General features: G+C 41.8%; 1 protein-coding gene across 1 annotated transcript in view; it reads right to left on the bottom strand.

The window, feature by feature from the left end:
• Positions 1 to 13,247, bottom strand: part of Plch1 (phospholipase C eta 1) — a 201,507-nt gene that overhangs the window by 15,687 nt on the left and 172,573 nt on the right. Inside the window, exons 13-15 of the mRNA XM_060378383.1 lie at positions 12,210 to 12,281; positions 8,547 to 8,641; positions 1,100 to 1,197 (exon numbers count right to left, since the gene is read on the bottom strand). Of these exons, the coding sequence (XP_060234366.1) occupies positions 1,100 to 1,197; positions 8,547 to 8,641; positions 12,210 to 12,281 (265 nt within the window). The remainder of the gene's footprint in view (positions 1 to 1,099; positions 1,198 to 8,546; positions 8,642 to 12,209; positions 12,282 to 13,247) is intronic.

Below are 13,247 nucleotides of genomic sequence, written 5' to 3' on the forward strand. Positions count from 1 at the left end.
TTCTCACAGACAGTGTTTATTTAAATTTTGTATAATTGCTTTTGTTTTAAGAAGGAATATAAACCCAGGTGAAAGAAAAGTCATCTTTCAATGAATAGAAAAAGATGTACTTGTAGACTGTGGCCAAGAAAAAAAGAACAGAGTTTAGAGTGCGAGGCCTGTGAAGACAAGAGCCTTGTCCTATACTGCTGTCCATGTGCTGAAACCACTGAGAAAATGGACATTCTGATTTCCATTTCACTTCACTAAAATTAAAACCGAAGAGCTACAAGATTACTGTACCTCAATAAAAATTTGGTAATGGAATAAAACAGAAGCCAAGGAAAGGAAGAATAGCTGGGAGACTCAAAATGAGGGTGGCTGTGACTAGGCCCTGTCAGCTTGATCCAGGCGGAAACAGTGAAGCATGGCTGGAGAGGCGGCTCTGAGCTAAGAGCGCTTGCCAAGACCTCGGTTTGATTCCCAACAAGCACATTGGGGCTAACAGTCACTGGTAACTCCAATTCCTGGGGATCTAATGTCCACTTCTGGTCTCCACAGGCACCAACCATGCATGTGGTACACATACATACATGTAGACAAAACACTCATAAACATACAATAAATAAATCTTTTTTTTTAAAGAAAAGAACAAAGGAATCTGTGAGAAAAAAAATGACACTGAAATATGTCTATTCTTGTTAAAATTTCAGCCAGTGAAATAAGCCATTTTGTTCAAAGTCAAAATGTTTAATGAGAAAATACAGCCTCTCTAGGGCATTGTAGCTAATTAATTTACTCCTTCTTCTGTTCATTCACACTTGCAATGGCCAGGCCATCTGTGACGTGGTCCTGAAGGTAGGTCAGGCCTCCACAGTGAGACCTGCCTCTGTTGCCTCTGTCTTTCATAACAGTAGAATCCTTCCCCTCCCTCTAGGAAACTTCTCTAGCCTCCGGGCAATCAGGCACCTACCAGTAATCAACGCAGCCATACATGTGAGTTTGGAATCAGGCTGGCTAGCATTTTCCTGACAGATGAGACTCCATACAATCCCAGTGAGTGGGAATGATCTGCTCAGTGAAAACAGTAACTCGTAGTGACAAAGAGTCTCGGCCTTACCATCATCCACGATATCCTGGGCTGCCACGGAGTTTGTGTACACCACCAAATCTGAGAGCTCTCTGCAAAGCTTCATGGTCCTCCTTCGGCGGCCCAGCCTGCAGGGTAGACAGAGTGAGCGAGTTAGAGATGGATGGGTTGTGAGCTCCCAGTCCTTCCCTTTTAAAAGAACAAACAAGTGACCCTCCCTAAGGCCGACTGAAAGCAGGACCGGAACCCAGCTCTGACTCATTCAGTACTTCTCCTGTGTCTCCACCGTCCTGCCATCATAGTTATCAGGCTCTCCTGAAGATCAGCCTTGATGGCTTTTCTTGTAAAGGATTGGTTCTACAGTTGCCTCACTAGGGAGTAATCCAAGGAAACAGAGCTAGACTAAACAGGTATGGAAACATGTGGGCCACAAAACCTAAATGCCTGAAATAAAATGAACCAAAAATTTCTCAATGATTTTTTTAGAAACATAATTACAAATATTTTTTAGATATTGTTTCAATAAATACACATTGTATTATGTGAAATTTAGTTTTCCTAGGTACCTTCTAAGTTTTCTACCTACAAAACAGCTCTTGAATCTCACTTATATCCTTACATATTCAACCACTACTATTTACCACAGCAAAATCTCCACAGGCCACCTCATTGCTGATTCATACACACATTTCTCCTCCAGGGAAAATTTAACTATCAAACCCATCAATGCTCGGCAACACCATTCAAATGGCCAAGAAGCTCCCAGGATGATGATCAACAAGCACCATTAGTCAACAGCAAAGTGCAAACAGTCCAAGAAGTACTATGTCTTGTCTATTAAATATCTGTAACTAAGGTAGGAGCCCAGCAGCCATTGCTGAACTTGTAAAAGTCTGATGATTATGAGTTAGTATGAGATCATGCTTAAAATTCACAAGCAAAACTCCCAAGACAGCCTGTAGCATTTGAGAGATTCTAGACTCCCTGTTCAGACGCAGCTCAGTTTCCAAGTGGGTTCTCTATTAAGGGGGTACAGGGGCTGTCTCTGACATGAACTCAGTGGCTGGCTCTTTGATCCCCTCTCCCTGGGGGAGGGGTGACAGCCTTGACAGACCACAAAGGAAGATGATGCAGCCAGTCCTGATGAGACCTGATAGACTAGGGTCAGATAGAAGGGGAGGAGGTCCTCCCCTATCAGTGGACTAGGGAAAGGGCATAGGGGGAGAAGAGGGAGGGAAGGTGGGTGGGACTGGGAGGAGATGAGGGAGTGGGCTGCAGTGGGGATACAAAGTGAATAAATTGTGATAGATAGACAGATAGATAGATAGATAGAGAGAGAGATAGATAGATTTTTTAAAAGAGACATTCTACATAAATTTAGCTCTTTCTCCTCTTTATCCAGATAGTGAGCTGGGTTAACAAAGTCCCAAGGTGACCATCTGAGATGCTCAGGCTCTCTCAGGTATTAGGGGCAAATCTCGAATTGATTCAAGAGCAGCATGTAACCTGATTTCATGTGACACTTGCAATGACATCTCATTTGAATGCACAAAGAATCATTTGGCTTTTCAAACATTGCCCCTTCCCTAGCTGTGTGCCAGACACTTTGATTTAAAAATAGTAAAGGGCTTCTGAAAGGTCTGCTCTCTCCTGCATCTTCTACTGTAACTAATATTCAAATTTTCTCCTCTGCCCTTACTACTCAGTGTCTGGTGCATATATATCCCATTAGAGCTCAAATAAAAATTCTACCTGAGCACTACTGTTAAATTCCTAGAAGGCCTCTATGGCTCTAACTTCTCTATTCAGAAAAGGGACAAAGGGGTGTGTGTGTGTGTGTGTGTGTGTGTGTGCGTGTGTGTGTGTGTGTGCGCTTGCACATGCACACATGTCCATCTCTCCATCCACACCTATCTACCTACCTACAATATGGTTTATGTTACTTTGTGACTGCCAGGATGTCCTGATTACACCCTGGACCACAGTTAGCTTCTGAAAACAGTTATTATAAATACTACTGGAATAGCTTAAAAGCAGGGAGCAGGTACCTCTCCACACCTCTCTATTTTCAGATCATAAGCTTGATCTAGCCCTTCTGTTAGGGCCCCCCTACTTCCCACCTCTGGGCTTCTTTCTTGATTCTTGGCCTATACAAGCACTTAGCTCAACTTAGATACAGAAATCTAAAAATGTAAAGTGAGGATCTACATATGAGACAGAAATTGCAGTGTTCGCCTTTCCGGGTTTAGGTTACCTCGTTCAGTATCACATGTTCCGGTTATGTCTGTCTTACTATAAATTTCATAACTTCATGTTTATATAGTGCTGAATAGGACTTCACTATGTTTAAGTACACATTTTCATTATAATTCATATGAGACATATGAGCTGATTCAATTTCCTAGATGTTATGAATAGAGCAGCAATGAACATGGATGTGCAGGTATCTCTATGATAAGCTATTCTGAGTCCTTTAGGTAAATGGCCAGAAGTGTGGCTAAGTCATATGGAAGTTCTACATCCAATTTTTGAGAAATTCCAAGCCGATTTCCATTGTGGCTATACTAGTTTATACTCCTCCAACGGTGAATAAAGAGTCCCCTTGCCTCTCATTCTCGCCATCATTTTTGTCATTTGTTTTCTTGATAGTAGCCATTCTGACTGGGGTGAGATGAATATCAAAAATTAAAGTGTTATAATTCTCATCTCCCTGGTGACTAGTGACGTCAATCATTACTGTCAATCAATTATTTGTGTTTCTTCCTTTGATAACTCTCTGTTTGGTTCCACAGGTCATTTTTTAAAAATTAACTCATGTCTAACATTTAGTCTTTTCAGGTCTCTGCATATTCTACATGTTAATCCTCTGTCCAATGTATGGCTGGCAAAGGGAGGGAGGAATACTTGGTGTAGAGATGTTTAAACGTGGATGGAGTTGGGCACGGAGGAGAGGAGGTAGAGGAGGCTAGTCCAAACTAAGAATGTATGAAAAAGTACCAAACAAACAACAACAAAAACCCTACTACTTACTACTACTTTAGGCTTGCAGGCTCAGTGGATAAAGGTATTTGCTGCCATGTCTGACAACCCAAGTTTGAGTGACAGAACTCACGTGGCAGAAGGAAAGAATTAACTTGCACAACCTGTCCTCAGACCTCCACACGCATGCTACAATATGTGCAATGCACACAGACACAGAGAGAGAAACAGAGAAAGAGAATAATTTTTAAAATTTTTAAAAGAAACCGATTTGTAAGCTAACTAAATAATACTATTAAAAAAAAAGAGTTAATAAGGAGATGGCCTGCATGGCTAGATAATGTCACTCTTGGAAATGAGTAAATAGACACAAACTTTAGTGCCAGGTGTGAGATGCCTTTACGTGAATTGAGGGAAGCCCCAGAGACCGCCAATAAGATACAGCTCATGGCCTTTCCATAGGCTGTCCACCAGGACTAGATGAGAAGACACAACTGCTGAGGAAACCGTACACCTTGGTTACAAGAAAGGGAAACAGGTAAGTGCGCAGGCAGTTTTCTCCACACCAACTTGATTTGATAGTGCAACAAGTGGGGCGGGAGGGAAAAAGCACCAACGGTTTTAGGGTTGTGAACACTGGAAACTACACTTCTAACCAGCCTGGCAAGATGAGTCCATGATGGGGTTAACCACCTGCTGCTTGGTTGAAGCTGAGACCCTCTCCACAGGAGAGCATCCATGCACGGTACTGTAAGGCCGACCAAAAAGAGGTGGCCAGGGAAGTCACACACTTAGAGAAGGGCTAACTACCACTTTAGAAAAAGGGATACAGCTAAAAAGAGACTTATAATTCTCTATGATTATACATAGACAAATGCTGCCTTCAGCCATAACCCAAGGAGTCTCTCTTTGCAGTGAATAACAGTGAATGTTGGTTTTCATGGCTACTCAGTGTTGAGAATAAGTGACGGTTAAATGCTGTCCTGAACAGGACATTTACCCTTCCCCGTCTAAGGTTCAAGGAATGCTGCAGAAGAAGAAACAAAAAGATTATACGAGCCAGAGGCTGAGAGAAGGAAGAAGATAGGGAGAAGGCTGTGAAATGCCATCTCCTGAGTCTAACAGCCATGGCAACCAGAAGCTCACAGCAGGGAGCCCGAACAAGACTGGCCTGGACAGGAGGGTCTAGTGGGGCCTTGCCACTGCCCACTGAACTACTGGCTCTGCACAGATTCTAGGAGGGAGGAAGTCTTTCACTTCCGGTGTGTGTCCACTAGTAGTGAGCCCACCCGGCTCTGGTGGATAGTTCTAAACCCACGGTCACCGAGGTGGGCCTGTTCAACTCACTGAATCACAAAACAGAACAATACAAATCTGGGCAAAAGATTTATAGGAAGTAGGGAGGGCTGACAGGGGTAGAAAAAAAAGATAAGAGAGGGTAGGGAATGAGAGTAATCAGAATGCATTATATACATGTATGGAATTGTTAGAGGACAGGTTTAGTTAATTTTTTTTTTTTTTAAGACAAAATTCAGATTGAAAAGTCTGACTGGAGGTAGTCTGCATGGCTGGATACTGCTGCTCCCAAAAGTTCTCAGTCTCTAAACGAGAACTTCAGCACTAACGATAGGATGTTCCCTGTGGATCGTTGGCCAGCGAGACCGCAGGAGCTCCTGAAACAGCAGTCTGTCGCTGTTGCTGCGGCTGCCTCTCAGAACTAAAGGAAAACTCTGTTTGGATCCACAGTCCATCTCATTGTGTGTCATTGTGTGATGCTTAGTTTTGCTTTAGTTCTCTGAATATTTTAGATATTCATCGTCTGTTGCATGTATATCTGGCAGAGAATTTTCTCCAGACTCTATTGCTGAAGAAACTGTATAACCTGGTTGCAGGACATGGAGAGATCAACATGAAACTGACTGGAAGCTTCTGTCTTGCTCATTAGCTTCTACAGTGCTCGTGGGTGCTCTGCGGGCCACTGTGGAAGAAAAGTCGATGTTTTACCTAGCTAAGGACCATGCACCAGGCAAGATATGCTCACTGGAGCAATAGTGGCATTGCTGTGTGGTTAATTAGCTTTCTGAAAGGGTTTGAGGACTGTTCCATGGAAGGAAATATGCGTCTGGTCCTGTAAAAGTGGTGAAAAGCCTATAGCTGAGGAGGTCACAGACCTTACAGGGGAACCTACAACTATTGTTTGGCCAGCAGGACAAGTAGCCAAACTATTATCTAACTATGCATTTATATAACCATAGACTACTGCTGCGCCCAGCCTTCAGCAGGGAAGTTTCCTTGTGGGCAGCAGCTAACAAAAGAAAAAAAAAAAAAAACGTAACTGGCCAAAGTCCTGATAATTATTTGCTGTGGAGTGTTCTGCTCCACGCGGAACGTCTGTGTCATCCTTTCCAACGCCTAGGGAACATCATGAAAGGCAGGGGAAAAAGAATGTAAGAATCAGAGGACTAGGAGGAGTGTTCCGAAGCACCATCTTCAGGCTCTGATGTGGCCATTGCAATTCTGAGCACACGGAGAATGAGGGAGGAGATCATGACGTTCTACCACTGCCTGAGGAACACCTGGCAGTTAAATGGTTCTGGGAAGAAGGGTGTTTTACTTTGTTTAGTGATATGGCTTCTGATAAGTCTCCCACGATTCGGAAAATGACTCCTTGCTCATATGCATGCCAATAATCCTAATTCATCTCAGTGGGTCCAAAAGGAAGACAAGAAAGAAGGAGGAGGTCATGCTGGGAGGAAGTAAGTCAGCAGCAGTGGGAGATGTATGAGAGAAAGTAATAATGGGTAGATATGATCACAATACATTGTGAATTACTGTACAAAATTGTCTTTTATTTTTAATTGGTTAATTCCATTTAAATCTCCATTATCGGCCCCTCCCTCCTCTTCTCTCAGTCCCACCCTCCCTCCTGCATCCCCTCTCCCCTATTCCTCAGAATAGGGGCAACCTACCTAGACACCCAGCTCATTTATTCACATGAGGACTGTTTGTCTTCCTTTCCTGTAGCCTTGTAGGGACATCCCATCGGGGGAAGTGATCAAAAAGCAGGCGAGATAGTCTGTGTCAGAGATATCCCCCACTCCCCTAACTAGTGAGCCAACATGAAGCCTAAGATGTCCATTAGATTTATCTTCTTGGGGTCTGTGTATTATAGTATGTCTATCCTGTACTATATGACTAAAATCTGCTTATAAGTGAGTATATACCATGTGTGTCTTTCTGCGTCTGTGTTACCGCACTCAGGATGAACTTTTCTAGTTCCATCCATTACCTGCAAATTTCATGATTTCGTTGCTTTTAATGGCTGAGTAATATTCCATTGTGTAAATGTACCACAATCCATTAGCCAACATCAAACTAAATGGAGAGAAACTCAAAGCAATCCCACTAAAATCACGGACAAGACAAGGCTGCCCACTCTCTCCATATCTCTTCAATATAGTACTGGAAGTTCTAGCTAGAGCAATAAGACAACTAAGGAAAGCAAAGGGATACAAATCAGAAAGAAGTTAAAGTATCACTATTCACAGATGGTATACATAAGCAACCCCAAAAATTCCACCAGAGAACTCCTGCAGCTGATAAACTCCTTCATCAAAAGTGGCTGGATACAAGATTTAAAAAAAAAAAAAAAATCAATAGCCCGCCTATATACAAATGATAAATGGACCAAGAAAGAAATTAAGTAAACCACACCCTTCACAATAGCCACATATAATATAAAGTATCTTGGTGTGACTCTAACCAAGGAAGTCAAAAGACCTGTATGACAAGAACTTCAAGTCTCTGAAGAAAGAAACTGAAGAAGATAGCAGAATATGGAAAGATCTCCCATGCTATAGATCAGTAGGATTAACATACTAAAAATGTCCATCTTACCAAATGCAATCTACAGATTCAATGCAATCCCCATTAAAAAGCAACACAATTTTTCACGGACCTTCATAGAACAATTCTAAACCTCATATGAAAAAACAAAAAACCCAAAATAGCTAAGACAATCTTATACAATAATAAAATTGTCAAAAACAATGAAGTAGCAGCAATTTTTTTTTTTACCAATTCTTTAATGGGCTTGGGACCTACCATGCCAATTTTAATTTCTTTTATCGTTTGTGACACTAGGAGATAAAGAGCATAACTTGCTCAGTATTAAAGACTGTTAAGGGAGAAGTAAATACCTAGTCTGGCCCCAGGTATGTGCTTATCATCTATCCTATTCTTCAGTCCTTCTGCCTGTCCTCTGCATATCTGCACCACAATCTTCTTTTCTGAAAATGCCTTTCTCCTGAAAACTACTCAGTCCCTCGCCGAGGCCATGTTCCCTCCATAGAGTATCTTTATTTTGATCTTTACATTTCACTCCAACAACCTTACCTGGTATGTCCCATTCTCTAGGCATGTACATGTAAAGCAACCAGGATAATCGGATGGAGAGGCCATGGGAGTCTGAGCAACAAGCATGAAGATGCTTTCTTACCTGTATAACTGGCCTCCCTCCTTGCCAGGATTCTGAACTATGTCTTCCTCATCATCAGTACTATAGGATTTAGGACGTGATTTTGTATTTTTCTGCTGGAAAAAAAATCATAGTAAACTTACTAACTTAAACTCACCATGGTAGGCATATTCACAACATACAGAAATAGTTTTGGATTTTAACACACACACACACACGGGTACACATGTAGAAAGACTGACCAGCTACTTGCTTAACCATTAAATAAAAAGCACATGGATAGACATCCTTATATTGCACCAGCAGTGCAAAATTCAGAGTTTCATGCCCAGAAGCAAGTTTCTAAGCCACGTAAAAACGACATCTTAGAAAAATTTCACTAGGTGGGTACTTTAAAGGTGTCCACAATAGAGAATCAAAATTAAAGTATCTCTTTCTTTTTTCTTTTTTTTTTTCCCCAGAGCTGAAGACCGAACCCAGGGCCTTGAGCTTGCAAGGCAAGCGCTCTATCACTGAGCTAAATCCCCAACCCCCCAAAAGTATCTCTTTAAATAATTATATGGGGAAATGTCCTTCTGTGTAGAAGCTTACCACTGATAAGTGAAAAAGTGTCTTAAAATAGGTTTGTATTAAGTTAAAAATAGAATGACTGCCATTTTACCTTCCATCAGCACATACTCAGTCATCTAAATCAAACTGCTCTTTTGAGTTTGTGACCCATTTTTTAGTTCTAATAGTAAAATAAAAATTGCTACTCATTGGACATGAGCTAAAGTCTCTAGAATCAATGTGATGTCTTCTGACAGGTGTTGGGGGAGGGGGGAGTGTAGTTTCAACCCCACGCTGGAGATTGCTCATTACTTAAACAGCACATGACCCAACAAAACAAACAATGGAGACCCCAGTCATTGCAGAGAGCCTGGGACCACACGCATAGCTCCTACAAGGGCCAGCCATCTGGACAGTGTGCTTTGGACATCTGAGAGTGACTCTACAAATGGACACTGTCTCCATGTCACCACAAGGTCACATCAGCTTCTAGCTTTTCTCACTGCCCAGAACTGAAGACAAGCTATTAAATGCCCAGCACATTGACAGTGAGGAGCTACCTTGAATCTTCCAGGAAATACTTTCGCCTGGAGGACCTCAGATAGGGAAGCCTCAGTGTTCAAACTCAGTGATCAAACTAGGTTAGCTTTCCACCATGCTGGTGCAGTAGCAAGCCTCGTCCAGCTTCCTGCCACACTTTAAAAATTGTGTGTAGATAGTACCCATTCCACAGGATTATTATTACTTCAATGATTAAATAAGATGACATACAAAACTATTTTGCAAACAACTGACTTTAATTTTCAATGCAAATTGTTACTGGGACATATTAAAATAATTTGCAAACAACCACATAGCCTACTGTTATTGGCGGATGTGTGAAAATGTCTACTCTTTGGTAGCTGAATTGCTTCTGAAATGTTTACCTCGGAAGATTTGTTTTTCTTATAACAGATAAAAATCAAGAACTTAAGAACTAAAGCCAGCGTGGTGGTGCACACCTGAAATCTGAGCTCTTGAGAGGTGGAAGCAAGAGGTTCAATGGGAATGTAAGGCCCAGCTGGTCTACATGGTAAGTACGGGCAGCCTGGACTACACAGCAGGATGCTACCTCAAGAAGAAAACAAAAACAATAAATGCTGATAACTTTGACATAGCTTTGATATATTATATACATCAGATTGTGTATCACACCCAGCATCTATTTTCATGTTTTCTGTTTCATACGCTAAGATCTTCAGAGAGGGCAGCCCCTCGCGACTTCACACCTGCTCATTATGCAAGTGGATCGTGGTTCACTTCATCACTCTTCATGAGAGAACAGTCTGGCTTTTGATTTATTTTTTATTGCCTTAACTACTTTCCCTAAATTATCATACAGACAGGGAATTCCAGATAGAACATCCCTTACAACAGTAGAAAAGATCTCATCAAAACCCTCAGTGTTCGGTTCATCATCTAACATCCGATTTCCTTCATTAGTTTTAAAAATTACATTTGTTTAGTATCAGTGTGTCTACATATGTGGACAATCAGAGGACAGTCTGTCAGAATAATTTTATTTCTTCCCAAAACAAAGGTCATGAGGAACTTGGATCATCAGGTTTGGCAGCGAACACTTTGCCTGCTGAGCCATCTCACTGGCCCAGTGACTGGTTCTTATATAACATTTTCATCTCTTTATTGAGGTTTCACTTATATTTGCAAAAGTACAGTTTTAAGTGCACAAAATGATTTCTACAACGTGAAAACACTCAAATGAGGATGTAGAATCTTACCTGCTCCCTAGAATCCTTCTGACCTTCCCACTTGGTCCTTACAGTCCCCTCAGAAACGATGCTTAATAATTATCTTAACGTCTACATTACAGCATTTTTACATGGTTTGAAATTTCACAGCAAAGATAACCACATTGAATGCACTCTGAGTTTTACTTCTCCAGCTCAGATCATGTTTGAAGGATCATATAATTGCACATAGATATAGCTGTGTCTTCACGGCTTCACAGAAGTCCAGACGTGAATATACCACATTGCAATTGATTGTATAGTTAATGAGCATTTGAACTGTTTACTCCTTGCTCCATTACAAATGCCATAACCCTGCCTGTCTTTGTCATAAACCAAACAGTGGCGCTGCTAAAGAGGAACTGTCACACTGTGTGCCAGACTGGTTTCTGTACCCCAGCAGAGTACTCAAATGTTGCTCCATATCCTAAGACTTGATTTCTGGGTCTTTTCATGCCATCAATCATGGTAGTCATGGAATGATAGAATAACTATGATTTGCATTTCCCAGGTGCTTCCAAAGGCAATTCTCTTTTCCCTGCCATGTGTTATTGTCTTTTTTTAATTATTTATTTAATTAATTAATTATTTATTTATTTATTTTAAATTTTTCATCAATTACACTTTATTCATTCTGCAGCCCCCCATAAGCCCCTCCCTCCTCCCCTCCCGATCCCACCCTCCCTCCTCCCTCTGCATGTATGCCACTCCCCAAGTCCACTGATAGGGGAGGTTCTCCTCTCCTTTCTGATCTTAGTCTATCAGTTCACATCAAAAGTGGCTGCATTGTCCTCTACTATGGCCTGGTAAGGCTGCTCCCCCCCAGGGGGAGGTGATCAAAGAGCAGGCCAATCAGATTATGTCAGAGGCAGTCCCTCTTCACATTACTATGTAACCCAATTGGACTCTGGGCTACATCTGTGCAGGGGTTCTGGGTTATCTCTATGAATAGTCCTTGGTTGGAGTATGAGTCTCTGGGAAGTTCCCTGTGTTCAAATTTTCTTGTTCTATTATTGTCTTTTGTAATGGGTGCATTTACGCTTTTGAGTTTGTTTTGTGTTTTAGAAATGTGACCTGCCTGTCTTATGTGTAGAAATGATTCAAATATTCAGAATATGAGTCCTTTGTTCGATGTTTATTTAAAGAACTCCCAAAGTACAAGTTGAATTTTCATACTTTTGATTAATAGCGCTACTAAATTTCTAAGTTGTTTAGATTTCAAACTTTTCTCCTTCTTAAGTCCTTCCTGGTCAACCCTTCTGAGGTTACCACAATACAATGTCGCCCTATTACCTATAGAATCTTTAATTTAGCTGAATTATGCACATTTACCATTCTTAGTTTATACCTTGTGTTTCCCAAAGTTGGTCATCAGAGATCGCCCATGGGACTTCTTTCCACTTTCCTTCACGTCCAGGTTCTGCGGTAAATAAAAGCATGATGTAATGATTTTTCTTTCTTTCTGTTCTGCTTAGCTCTGGCAGATGGCAGGGGACCCTCTCTTCTCTTTCCCTGGTTCATTTATTCCTACTTCACACCTCTGATAGCTCAAATGTGGCTGTCTCTGCTGCAAGAAGGAGGACACTGTCATGGATGCCAGGACACAGTAGCAGCCCCTGGCTTCCCGAAGCTGGCATCCAGCTTTCAGAATAGCCAGCTGTGCCAGCCCTCAGTTCCTATTGACCATGCACCCCAAGTCAAAAGGAGGTGTTTTGAACACCCTGAGTAGAGATAAATCATTTCCAGTTGAGTTTCAATTTTGGAAAATAGCTGGAAGTAGATAAGAGCTGGTTAAGTACAGAAAATGCTCACGGTGAACACTGCTGTTTGGGATTTTAAAATATTATAAATAAAGACCCAGTCATATCATTTTCATTCATTTAAGGAAAGCACTGTGATGCTATTCTGTGCACTGAAATCTGGTGGCAAGTACTGAGGAGTGAAATTTTAGCCTCTGAAGACTGCTCACACGGGTGAATTTTCCAGGTAGAGATGGTGAGCAAGTCTCCTTTTGTGCTAGCCTACCTGGGGTGGGAGACTGCCTGTTGAAAGGGTTCGGATGGTTTTTCAGTTGTGTGGAGGTTATTGAATCAAGACCTGTAGACCCTACCCGCCAAGGACTCCAGCTAAACAGAGAGAAACAACTGAACAGAAGAAAAGTGGGCAAGCAAGTGCTTAAATAAGCTGCAAGAAGTATGTGCTAAAGCCACAGGCAAGTATGACTAGTGCGATCCTTGGAAGAGACAGTAAGGAAGAACCCAGGAGCTCCTGGTGGGGGTAGGAACTGGGGCTTCCAGGAGTTGTGGACTCATCCTTGACTGCTTTATGCATGTGCACGGCCTATGGAGCCCTAGTAACACTGATCACTAACGTTTGAACCCTACGG

Source organism: Meriones unguiculatus, chromosome 2, assembly GCF_030254825.1.
Source record: "Meriones unguiculatus strain TT.TT164.6M chromosome 2, Bangor_MerUng_6.1, whole genome shotgun sequence".
Lineage (NCBI taxonomy): Eukaryota > Metazoa > Chordata > Mammalia > Rodentia > Muridae > Meriones > Meriones unguiculatus.